The 12,820-nt window shown below is 41.8% G+C and overlaps 1 protein-coding gene across 6 annotated transcripts in view; it reads left to right on the top strand.

Annotated features, from left to right (window-relative positions):
- Positions 1-12,820, top strand: part of CDK8 (cyclin dependent kinase 8) — an 83,771-nt gene that overhangs the window by 31,893 nt on the left and 39,058 nt on the right. For 4 of the 6 annotated variants that reach the window (XM_055802037.1, XM_055802036.1, XM_055802035.1 and 1 more), the window contains 2 exons: positions 8,896-9,006; positions 12,212-12,352. The exons of 1 other annotated variant lie outside the window; for it this stretch is intronic. In XM_055802037.1, the coding sequence (XP_055658012.1) occupies positions 8,896-9,006; positions 12,212-12,352 (252 nt within the window). Of the gene's footprint in view, positions 1-8,895; positions 9,007-12,211; positions 12,353-12,820 lie in introns of those variants that run through there. One more of the 6 variants, XM_027781547.2, reaches the window with a different exon arrangement.

Genomic DNA, 12,820 nt, shown 5'->3' with positions numbered 1-12,820 from the left:
TCTTTGAAACCTGAACTGAATGTTTGGCTGCTCATCTCTTGTTCTCTGCAGACATGTGTACTACCTGGGATTCTGAGTATCTTTTTTGTGATCTGTACTTTTAATTCTGAGGATTTAAGTGGGCACTAAAACTGCATGCTCATCATACTAAGAGATGGGTTTGTATTAGGTGGGAGAACAGAGGGATAGAATGGTGAGGAGATTTGTATAAAAATACACAAAACATACAAGCCCAAATGCCTGATTCCTCATATTCCGATTTAATCACAAGGAAGAAAGTTCGTTAAAGCCTATCCATGTGAAATAGTGCAGCGAAGGATATTTCACATTTCACAAAGCAGGAGAACTCTTCAGGGCTGTAGGAAGCTGGAATAGTAAACCAGGTTTCAAACTGAGCTTCGGGGTTTTGGGTTTGGCAATTTCCTGTACAGGAGTCTTAGGCTTTAAAGTAATCAAGTGACTTTTTGACACTTAATGATTAGCGTTTTTTATTCAGTTGTAGCAGGTTTGCAAGTACATTGCTTGCCTGTGCTTTCTTTGGTTAGTGAGAAGTCACTTGGGTTGTTGGGTGGGGGTTTTTTGTTGTTTTGTGGCTTGCGTTTTCTTTGGGGTTTTTTAAAACTTTTTGCAGGACTTCCATGTAGCTTTGTTTTTTTGGTGCCTGGGTCTGTTGACAGAAATACCTCTGAAAAGCTCGCTTGTATGTAAAAACATTCCATAGTGCTTTCATATGATAGCATTAGTTTTTGACTTGGCTCTGATGAGGAAGTGCTACGTATGGTGGCAGACTCCGTGGTGGAAATGCTGAGTGGGACAAAACAGAGCTGGGGTGGATGATGCTGTGCTCTTGCTGTCTCCTGTCTGTGTGGTGTCCTTCAAACACTGTAGCCAGCTTGTACAAGTTAGAGCAGCCTTGAGTCTGCTGGGGCTGGGACAGGAAACTACAGGACAGTAAGTAGCTGGCTGCCCCGATAGTTTCCACTCTTCGTCTGCCTTGGAGGCATTTGGGCATTCCTAGGATTTTGTGGCTTCCTATTATAACTCACATGTCTAAGGATTAACAAAAGGAAGGGGAGTATTGATTTTTTTTTGTCTCCCAGGCAAGAGACTGGGGGCCCACCACAGCTCTCCCTCCGTCAGGAACTCTGCCTGGTTTGCAGGGAGCCAGGTACATGGTACCAGGCTGGTGTGAGAATAAGCGGAGAGCGAGCTGGCTGATGGCAGCTGCTCTTAATTGAGAGAGGAAGCTTCTGCAGCAGTGCTGCTCACCCCTGCGGCTGCTTTGTTAGCCTGGCTTTCAGCTTCTGGACTGGGAGGTGGCAGGAGGTAGCGGCAGTGCTAGAGCAGCAGGCTGTGCCCCTTGGGCAGGGGAGGTGGAGCTGCCATCGACTTGTGGTCTTGGCAGCGGAGGCTGCTGTAGAGGTGGATTGGTCCTCCTCACACACTGGAGCTTCAGCGTCCTGGGTGGTAAGAACATGTCATTACATGATTATCAGGCCTCTTTCCCCTCTGCCAGTGGGGGAGATGGAAAAAGGGTGTAAGGGCCCTTTCAGAGCTGGTCTGAGGGTGACCAAGGACTCTGAGGCATCTTGCAGCAGCTGGAAGGGACCCCATGAGGCAGAAGCCAAAACTGGCTGACTACAGGATTCACCCTTTTCAACATCTTTCTCTGATAAGGAGCAAACTGCTGTCCCAGTGAGCTTGCTGGAAGAGGTCCTGTACCAGCTGTGCAGTGAGGAACAGTATCTGGGTGTAGGTTCCTCAGGTTGTGGGGGTTGTCGTGTGCTTTCCACGCTAACACGTAAAGCGGTTTGCCTCAAGACCAAACACAGGAATCATTTAGATAAGTACAATCCTCATGTCAAAAGACAAGTAGTGATTTCTTAGTAATCTTTCCATGTGGTGAAAGGTGACAAGGTATTGTGGAAGATAAATCTTTGATTTGACCCTCTTTGGCAAATCTAATGACTCTCAAAAGCTTGAATGTAATAGTAGTATGGCATGTAAAGTGTGAATTGTGACTGAGTACTTGATTGAGCTATGTTACGGGGCTACAAATGGTATTCTTGAGAGACTTTATATAAAGGGAGAGTGATACTATTTTTAGTTCTGTGAAAGTGGGACAGAGATACTGATGAAACGTTAGAAATTGGAATCCTTAGAAATCATAATTCTTTCCGTGAACAGCAGAATTTGACCAAGCTTGACATCCAGTGTCTCTCATCTGTTTTCTTCATCTACCTCCATACTTTCAGAGAACCTTTAATAACATCTCTTCTAATACTTTGAATGTGTTTGGACATGAGACACTAGTAAATATTGACTTAAATATGTCAAGTAATTTGGTTTGGAAACCACAGAAATGCGCATTTTTCTCCTTGGTATTTTGTGTTGTCGGGCTTCTTTTTTGCGACATTTAGGACTTCAAAAATAAACCCAAAAGAATAAAACCATCAGTTTCACACAGTTGTAAGCCTGAAGAACTGGAGCTTCAAAAATGTATTGTCAGCTTCATAGTAAATTATTAGTGTGAGCAGTATTATAAGTTTCTGTTAGATTGCCTTTTTAAGCTTTCATTTGAACACTTTTGAATGGAAAACAGCATGTACTTTGAGCGTATATCTTGTTCTTTTTTAGTACTGTGGAATATCTGACTCATGAGAATGTAAAATTGTGTTTACATTGAAACAAACAGATCTTGAATCTACTGGATAGCAGCTAAGCCACCTTGGGATTTAAGAACTTGTGTAATAAAATTTGGGGTTTAAATAATGAGTTCAAAGTACTTGAGTAGAGCTCCAATGTTGGATAGGAAACTAAGAATAGTAATTTTAAATTTTTTTAGATTTTTTTAATGAATATAGACTTGAATGACACTTCTGGAGTCATCATATTCTCCTGCTCTTGCAGATAAGCAAAGTGCAATTTCAAAAATTTGGCAAACAAGTTAAACTTGAAAGGAAAAGAAAAATCTCTGAAGGCAGGTCCTGAGTCTCAATTCTAGTAATGACTCTATAAACATCATTCAGTCTTTAAGCCCAAGTTAATCATGACAACTTCATACCCATTTGTACTTACGACGATGCTGTCAGTAGGTTAGAATAGCTCTTCTCTCCCCCTTTCAGTTTAGAGAGAGAGAGATTGACTTTCTCTGGCTTAGTTTTGGTGGGCTGTAAGGCTTCTGGCTTGGCTTGCTGGTTTCCCGTTGTGCGGTAGGCTCTTGCTTCCCGTGGGTGTAGGCTTGGGTTTTCTCTGCCCTGTTTCAGTTGGAATTAATCTTCCCTAAATTTACCTAAAATGCTGTGCACAATTGTGGGTATGTCTCACTACTGCCTGTACTCATCTGCTGTAGCAGTAGTTCCACTGGTATCTTACCTGTTACAGGGTGACCGAATCTTTGTCAGTCACCTTCAGGTCTGAAAATCACCTTTCCTTCTATATCAGTTGCAATCTGCTTTCTGTTCCAAGTCCCTATTTGCCTGCTTTCTATCTTAAGGCCATGGCATGACTATTAATATATGACTTGTTTGTTGCTGGATCACTTGATGGAACCGATGTGAGCCTTTTTGAAGCATGAGATGATGGTTAGGTTTTGAATGTATGCCATCAAACTAGGAGGATGACACAACAGTAATTTTTGCTTAAGTGAATATTTTGCTTGATATTGCCAACGGGTTTGTGTCTAGCTGGCTTTCTGACTGTCCTAAGCTTTGGGAGAAATGTGTTGGATAGCACTCATAGGAAGGCAGTGAGAGCAAGGAGCTGCCTTTTCTAAAACAGCTGATGTCCTGAGACAGGACATCAGAGAAATTCCTTCTGGGTTGGGTCACCTGGCCAGTTGCTCCAGCAAATGAGTCTGTGTTGTGTTGTGGGAGTAAGCATGGTAGTACTGCAACACTAAGCAGGTTACATTCCCTGGGGACCATACAGAGCAGCAAGGATTAAGAGTGGGAGAGGAATGACATTTGCAGTAAAGCTGGAAATGCTCACCTACATGGAGAGTGCAGTGTCTTGGCTCATGAGAAGTGTCTGTAGTGGTGGAGAGCTGTATGGGAAATGTGGGAATATCACCGGAGGAAGGAGATCATGTTCATAAAGACTTGTGCTGAGTTCAGCCCATATTTGATGTGAAGGTAATTATTGTTAGTGTCCCTGTGCAAGGAAAGATTTGCTGTAGTCAGGTGGCAGTTTGCCAGGCTGCCTTAGTGCTGCTGTTGATTATTTAATAATGTCCTGTCTAACCCCACTCTGTCCTTGTTTGTGAAGCAATTAAGCAATTTTATGCATCATTAGGACACTTTCATTTACTGTTTCTCGGCTGTCCCATGGCTCTGGAATGAGTATTTGTGCATTTGAAGAGGGAGCTGGAGGATCCTTAATGTGAGCCCAGACTTGCATGTAGGGATGTGGTTTCCCTTGCTCCGTCTTGAATGGTATTTATGAAAGCAAGGGCAAGGCTAGCCAGGGACAACATGGGGTTATAACACTCAAGTCAAAGCAGATGTATCAGCATCTTCATCATTTGCTGATTTTTATTTCTTGGAAGGTCAGTTGGGTCTTCCTTCTTTATAATGGAAACCCAGACCAACTAATTTAAGGGAAACCTTTCTGGTTGTAGAAATGGATTTGAATCATCCTGTGATATGCAAATGAAAATTATTTTTTCTCAGTAATTTACCGAGAGCAAAATGCGTAGTTTTTCTTTACTTTCTCTTTGTGCTCTGTACAACTGAGCTAGGATAGAAGCAATTAGATACCAAAGTCATAAGGCCAAAAAACGGCCTTGATCATTAGCCGGCACGTATTGATAGTCAAACTGTGTTTCTTGTACTCTGTCTTCAGCTACTGAACACTAGTCAAGTCATCTATGGGTTGGAGAGGCCGGGTTCATGGAAACTGCGGGTGCTGGAAATGCTCTTTACAGCCCATGTGATGTGCTATCTGTGTGAGCTCTTTCTGTCCTTCAGACTGTTTGCATTTGTCACTCTGCATTATCATTATTCTTGAGCATTTCAGCCTTTCCAGGATGGTGATTCAGGGATCGTCTGTCACCACTACAGCAACTGCTTCCTTATCCAGATGCTTTTGCTGGTGTATATTAGCCATCAGGTTCACTGGGGTCCTTGTAGCTGTCTAGCTTTGGCCAAACCTGTTAGGTTTTTTAAGCAGACTGGAAGAGTATGTAGTTAAAGGCTATTCAGCGTAGGGAAAGGGAAAACTCGGCAAGAATGATAAACTGAGCACACAGAAACAATAACAGCTGCTCTCAGTGACAGCAACAAAGGCCAGAACCCTTAAAACATCGGTGGTGGGCCTCAAAAGGAACCTCTCAGGTGGGTGCTTGAAGAGAGTCAACCAGGGGTGCGTAACTGATGAGAAGGAAAGCAGATTGCTGTGGATCTTACAGGAGGATAGAGGTGTTAGTGGGTATTTGAGAGGAGTGCTGGGACTCTGTAACAAACTTCTGTGGGATGTTTAGAGGAAGGATAGAAGGCATAAAAGGAAGTGATCAAGGTGGGTCGGGAAGGAAGAAGCATGGAAAAATGGAGAGGGCATAAGGGGAGGTTTCATGTAACCAGGCTACTGGGCAGCGTGCTTGTCTGGGCCAGCTCTGGATGTGGTCAATACAGTCAGTGCTGTGTCTGTTCCTAACTATTCTCTGTGTGTGTGTGCTGTCTGTCCTGTGTGTGCATTTGTGACCTGCTAGAAAACTTCAGGCAGGCCTAGGTGGTGAGAACAGGATGAGTGTGTGACCTGCTAGTGAGCTTCAAGCATGCAGAACCAGCAAGCAGGAGGAGACCAAATTCTGGAGAGACCTGACATCGGAGCTGGAACCTGGATGAAAGGGCGTGCTCTCTGCATTTAGATTTTGAACAGATGTAAGATCTGCACTGGAGTCAGAGGGATCTATGAATATGTGTTCGTGTGTATGAACTTTAAGCCTGATTAGTCAAAGTGGAGAAACGGAATCCTGGCCAGCTGTGGTGTTGAGGTTTTCCATAGACACTGTTGGTGCTGGTGTGGGTGTCTGCAAAGAAGATGCTGTTCTCCTGCCTGTGGTGATACTTGTGTGGTTGGTCATGGCTGTATTGTGTGTGTGCCAGTAGGAAGTGCGTGCTCAAGTTACTTGTCCCTTGCTACTGGCTGGATTTGGAAAAGGGAAGAGCTGCAGCCTGTCTTGTCACAGGCCAAGAGGAATAGTGTAAATCTGTCTGCAGGATTGACTACCCCTAGCACAGACAAAGGAGAATTGTATCTATGCTACCTCACTCTACAGACAGGGAACCCTTCTGCTGCATTACTCAAGTTTCTTGTCTTTGTGTCGTGTTCTGGTCCAGCTTTGGTTATGGGTTCTTTGTGTGTCCTCTGAGGTAAATCATATTTAATGTGAAGAGGTTGGGTTTTTTAAGTGGATGATTGCTGCTACCTGGGGAGTAAGGAGTAGGACAGGCTTAAAATGGGAGAGGAAGCGGTAAAGGAGAAATGACATTATTTTCTAGAGCTCTGACTAGTATCTGCCCCTTCCTTGAAGGAATAGTCTGTTCTATGTGGTACAGGTGTGTTGTTAGGCCACAGGAGTTCTGATAAAATTTTGGTATGGACACATAGTTGCTGAACTGTCATGCAATCTGGGTACAGTTAATTCATCGAAACATTGAGTATGATTTTAAGCTGTGATTTTATACTGATTCTACAACAAGTCCTTCGCTGTACGGTCTGGCTCAATGGTATTTTTAAACCCTGTAACCTCATTTGCTGTGAAGCTGCTGACTCCCATCAATGGTCTTGGATGCTGTACTGGGTCTAGCTCGGATGCGGTTAGTCTTTTCCATAGCAGCCTGTATGGTGCAGTGTTTTGGATTTGTGACTGAAGCAGTGTGATAACCCACCAGTGTTTTGGCTGTTGCTGAGTGGTGATGGGACAGTGTCCAGGCTTTTTCTTTTTCCCACTCTGTCCCTCCTCCTTTTGGGGAGGCAGCTTTTCCTGGGAGACTGGCTGGGCATAGGTCTGTTTGTGGGAATTGGTGAGAGATCACCTCTGCATTGTTTCTGTGGGGTTTGGTGGTGTGTATGTTTGTTTGGTTTGGGGGGTGTGTTGTTGTGTTGGTTTTTTTTTTTGTTTTAAATTCCTCTTTCCTTCACTTATTAAATTATCTTACCCTCACTCACAAAGTTTCTTACTTTTTTTGCTCTTTCTCTCCCATCTGACTCAGTGGGGTGAGGAAGTGTCTGTGTGGAGCTTTGCTGCTGGCTGGGGTCAACCTACTACAGATGACCCTCACCTGTAATTGATAAAAAAATGCAAATAAGCATTTTTTTACTTTTCCCCTCACTGATCTTATGCTTTGCAGGGATTGCAGGCATTTACAGAATTCCACGCTTCTTGCAGATCTTGCCTTAAGATTTCTCTATGTAATGCTTTTACAAATCTGAAGAGGTTTAACGTGCTGAAACTGCTTTCTGCATTGATTTGTAACGTTGCATTGTTTCCTCAACCCTCTGTCTCCTGTTTGATCTCGTACTTCAGATAAAAGCTCTGTGGGCTTTAGGTCATCTTGCTCAAGAAATGCCACACTGAAAAGACTCTGTCAGTGAGTAGGGATGGCAGTCTGTCTCAAATGAAATTTAAAAGGAGGAAGCCAGTGTGCAGATATCCACTCCCATTTTACTATCTCAATAGCAGCTAAAATGTTACCATATGTGACAAAGGTATCAGTAGAAAGGAATTATTTTTTTTGTCTCCTCTATTATGTAGTGGGAAAATTACATTTTATTGCAAATAGATTCAATCTCAGAAATAAAATGTTATTTTCTATATTCACATAATAGTTCAAATTGTCCTTGGCTTTTAATAAAAAAACCCCAGCCATTCCTTTTATTAAAAATGTTGTAATTTCTGGCAGCCTGAGATGGCAAGAATTTGTCTGGTCTTGGGTAACTATGCTTGACTGTAGTTTGCTTAGATTAAGTTTTTAGTTTTTTCTTAGCAGTTGTGCAAGTACAGTGTAACTGTAACATGACCAGTGGGGCTCAAACAGACGGATGCTGTCTGTGTTCACCTTTTGTGCTGTATCTCAGCAATGTTTTCTTTTTGGTGGTGGTTAAAGCTGTAGTTTCTGAAGCAGCTGAGCTGGCTTAATGGCTCACTGCTGATGAAAGAAGTTTTTGCTCCTAGCTGTGTCTCTTTGCTAGTGTTAGGTCTGCTGTTAGTGCTGTGAGTCATTTCAGCTCAAGTACTCAGCAGAAAATTATTGCCTTTGTGCGTCTGGGTTGGTTTTCTCTTGAACTGGGAGCTATTTCATGGATGGCTTCTGTGAGTGCTGTAACTAGTGTAATATACGTTGTGGGAGGGAGCTGGACCTTCTTCTGTAGGTTGTGGTGACCTTGTAGATCAGCTGACTCCATCTCACAAACCACATCTTCATTTAGCTGACTGCATTGACAGGCTCTAAATGAGTCATCCCATTCAGCCTTGAATGACTGCAACCGAAATGCAGGGTTTTCAGATAATTGGGAGTCAGGAGAAAATTGGATACCCCAAATGGCTCTATCAAAGTTTACAACCTCTGGGAAAGGGCAGATGCCACAGCTGGCTGTTTGCAGAGTCTTCTTGATCCTGGATAATAGTGAGGTTTACACAGACTTAAACTTTTAGGAAATTAATAAGAAGTGAATGTCCTAAGGGGGTTATGACCTGCTTTCAGCTTTGGTTTCAAACTAATGACTGGTTCTTTCATTGGAAAAAATATGTGCTGTTTTCCATGACTTGCAAATTTCAACTTTCATTGTTAGTATTGTAGAGTATGTAGCAAAGACTAAAATATTCACCTTTCCAGCCCTTTCACAGCTCTGGATGTGTGGATATAACTGTTGTGGACTTTCTTTATTTTGCAGTTGCTGCGGGAGCTCAAGCATCCAAATGTCATTTCTCTGCAAAAGGTGTTTCTTTCTCATGCTGACAGGAAAGTGTGGCTTCTCTTTGACTACGCTGAGCATGACCTCTGGGTAAGGTGAATTGTTTGTAGGTACCAGGCTTAGAGTTTTAGTTGCAGTAAATGGACAAGGTCAGGGAAGACTCATCTGTTTAAAACCGGTATAGCCTCTTACCCTGTGTTTGTTGGAAACATTTTCAGTACTAAAGGAAAAGCAGTGGAAAATGTTGGGTAAGCACACTAACACGGTTAATCTGTGACCCCTTTGTAAGGTCACATTTAGCTTTCAGTATCTGCATTCAGGGAGCTGTGTTCAGCTCTCAGTAGCTAGAAATCTAGTTAAATAAATGCAGATATAACCCTCCATTACAGCTGAAGTAGGGTGCAGGAAAATATAATTGATTATGCAGGTGGATTCTTCTTTGAAAAAAGACAGACTTACTGGCTGAATAGGACCGTTTTTAGTTACATGAGGACAGAGTTACAATAGGGCATAGTTACAGTAGGACAGAGTTTTAGTTATATTGCATGTCATCTATGAATATATGAAATGAGAGTAAGGCCACTGTATATAATTGAAATGTAATTCATATGTTTCGGTGGGAAGAGCTTTTCACTCAAGTAATCTGCTGAAATTTTGTTTATTTGGGAGGAAGGCTGTTTATTCCTAATTACAAGATACAGCTTTAAAATATAATTGTGTGGGAGGTGAAGTAAATTTGTTTTAAGATATATACCCTTTTCCTCTGTTACTTAAATTTCAAATTTTCTTTAAGTGTTCCAATTGGTAGTTAAGCTTACAAATATTAAGTTATCATTGTAGAGAACCCAAAATACCATGCAACTTTGACTTCCCTAAAAAAAGCTATCTGTGTGCCTTGAATTAAATATGACATACATTTTGAGCATTGCTCTCAATGGAACAAGTATTTCTAACCTTAAAAGATATTTAGAAGATGTGGATCTAAGGGTACAACAGAGACAACTTGGAATGAGACGGAAATCTTTGTGTATGTGTTCATGTAAGAAGTGCACAGTAAAGATTGAGTTTTTTCCTCTGCAGATAGTTTAGACAGCACAAAACCAATCTCTGGAAAATGGTGTTCCTTGTAGTTGGGAGTAAGTCAGTAGTATTTGCCGAAGAACTAGCGTGTCAATTTTCCTTCAGCTAAAGCTGAATTGAAGATACTTTATCCCAGTTAAATGTCTTGGAAGTTCTGATACTTGACATTGAGATTGTGTTACCAAAATTAAGTTAGATGGGGAAAAAAAAGAAGTTACCTGACAGCTGAAATGTTGAGGAATTCTGAAGGCTGATGTACAAAACCAAAACAAACCCAAATAAACCAAAAAAATCCTGAGAAAATGGAGTAAAGGTGCGGGTTGTTTTTTTTTTTTATTGTGGAGAAAAAACAAGCACACTTTTTCAGTGCTCCCCCATATTTATGATATGCTAAGCTACAGAAGTTTAGGAATGTTTGAGCTTGGGGTTTTTTGTTTGTGTGCTGCAAGGTTTTCTGTTTGTTTGGATGATTGTGACTAGCAGTGACCTGTCCTGGTTTGTATTTATACGTTTCTGCAGCACTTCATACTTAACCAGACTCACCGCAGAAGCACTTCTGTTAATGCAACACTGGCTTGTATATAAGTAACTTAGGAATGACCCTTAATTTTGACCTTACGTTGACATGCACATACCTGTATGCACTCCAAAACTCCCCAGCCGTACCAGCTCCTAGTTGTTCGCTGTATCTGGATGCAAGAGGCTTAAATGCAGTGACTGGGCTGGCTCCATGCCCCAGAGAGCTGGCTATGGACCAAGTCCTCCAGCGCTGAGCATATCTAGTGCAGCAGGTCTCAAACAAGTCTGGGAAAAGGGCACGGCATATATTAGAGCAGGAACAAAAAAGTTCAGGAGAGCCATCTGCCTGTCTCTGAAGATTTGCTACTCTCTGGCCACTGCATGAACAACATTTTCTTTGGAGTTAGTGGGAGTGGGAGGTGAGAGGAGGCAAAACTTGTGGCTTGTGCATGTGGTACTTGACTGACAGGGCACGGACTGTCACCTTTTCATCAATGTTACTCTTCTCGGTGCAGCTCCATTTTTATCTTTGGCAGGGCAAGGATGTGCCTTTTCCTTCCTCCTAGGAAAGCCAAGCTCAATGCCTGAAGCAAAGGAGGGTGGGCTGTATGGAGCTGGGCTGCAGCAAGAGAGGAAAGGCCATTTCCCAAAGGGGTTTGAGTATTTGGGTACCTAATAGGCATCTGGAATATGAAAGCTCAGGAACATAGGAAGAACACACGATAGAAGTTGGGTGTTAGGTTTTGGATGGACAAGACCAGGGCTCTTTTAATGGTCACAGAAGTGTGAAGCATCACTTAAAAGATGTGTGCATGCTTGAAAAAATTTTTCTAGAAATTACCCCTCTCTCAAAAGGAGACAAACAAGGAAATGGTTACTGCAACTGTGGCACACCTTATGCTGTTGAAGTTAGTGGCCCCTGGGACTCAAGTGCTAAGGCAACATATCCTTTTGGACTCCTTGTTGTGGCTAGACATCATTGCCTGTGTATACATTTACAGTTGTTAAAGGTTTTTTCTGTGTCTGCCTTGGCGATTGACTTTCAGATGGACCAATTTATAGCTTTGCTCTGTCAACAGCTTCAGTTTTGAGAGTACTGTACTTTAAGGGTTTAGTAAATAAAAAATAAATATTAAATGTTTAAAACTCCCAATACAGTTGGCAAGAATTTCTGTCAAGCATTAGGTGTTGAATATTGTAATGTCATTACTACTGTAAGAGAGAATATAAAAGAATAGCATAGGAGTTAGATAATGCACTTGTAATTCTTTGCTGTGTTAAACAAGTTATCAGTCTACCTTAACAAAAAGAAACCCCAAATAAAAATACTCCTAAAACCTCCAAGATCAGTGATCTGCATGGGAATTTGCTTTGACAGTTGTATTGGTTTTGTGTTCCTCATCCCCCTGTGGAAGAGTGAGCGAGCGGCTGTGTGGGCTTAGGTGCCTGCCAGGATTAAACCACAGCAACAGCTGATTTAATTCTTGGGAGTGTTCCTTTGGGCAGTCATCACTTTACCTTGTATAATATTAATTTTCTAGTACTTAAGGTATGCGTTTCTAGTTTTGAAAATGAATGATGAATGGTTGAAAAAAGCCTAAAGGCTGTGTAAGGAATTGCTGGCAATCTGTTCATGTAGTGCTGTAGATGAAAACATTGCGCTTTTTTTATTTTGATTTCTTTTTCCCCTTTACAGCATATAATCAAGTTTCACAGGGCTTCTAAAGCAAACAAGAAACCAGTTCAGTTACCTCGGGGAATGGTGAAGTCACTGTTATATCAGATCCTAGATGGTATTCACTACCTGCATGCTAACTGGGTGTTACACAGGGATTTGGTAAGTGGATCTGCAATGGGTTTTAGTACTGGGATGATGATTGAGGGCAAGAGTTGTTTTTTTATAAAAAATCAGGGGGAAACAAGCCTTTCTGCAAAGGGCATGTACTAATATATATTTTTGTACTGTAGTCAGACAGCCTTGATTAGAGTGAATTTTACAAATGGCTAGGATCTGATATGCTTACGACAGCGAAGTATATCAGATGGCTGTTTTCCCTTGATTTTCGAAATGAACAATTTTTAAGCGTTCATTTAAATAACAGGCATGTTGAGAGGTACAGGAAATGCCTCTAGTAGTATCACTGCAGGCAAGACAAGTAACTAAATACAGCATTTGTATAGGTGGGAGAGAGGATGGTTGGCTGTAAGAACTGCTGAAAAAATAAAAACTCCCTAAAATTATTAGTTTTACTTATGAAGGTAACTTTTGAAGGCCAGTATCTTCTCATAATATTTATAATCTATC

Source organism: Falco peregrinus, chromosome 4 (genome assembly GCF_023634155.1).
Source record: "Falco peregrinus isolate bFalPer1 chromosome 4, bFalPer1.pri, whole genome shotgun sequence".
In the NCBI taxonomy this organism is placed as follows: Eukaryota; Metazoa; Chordata; class Aves; order Falconiformes; family Falconidae; genus Falco; species Falco peregrinus.
This window is presented reverse-complemented; position numbering and strand designations above follow the sequence as displayed.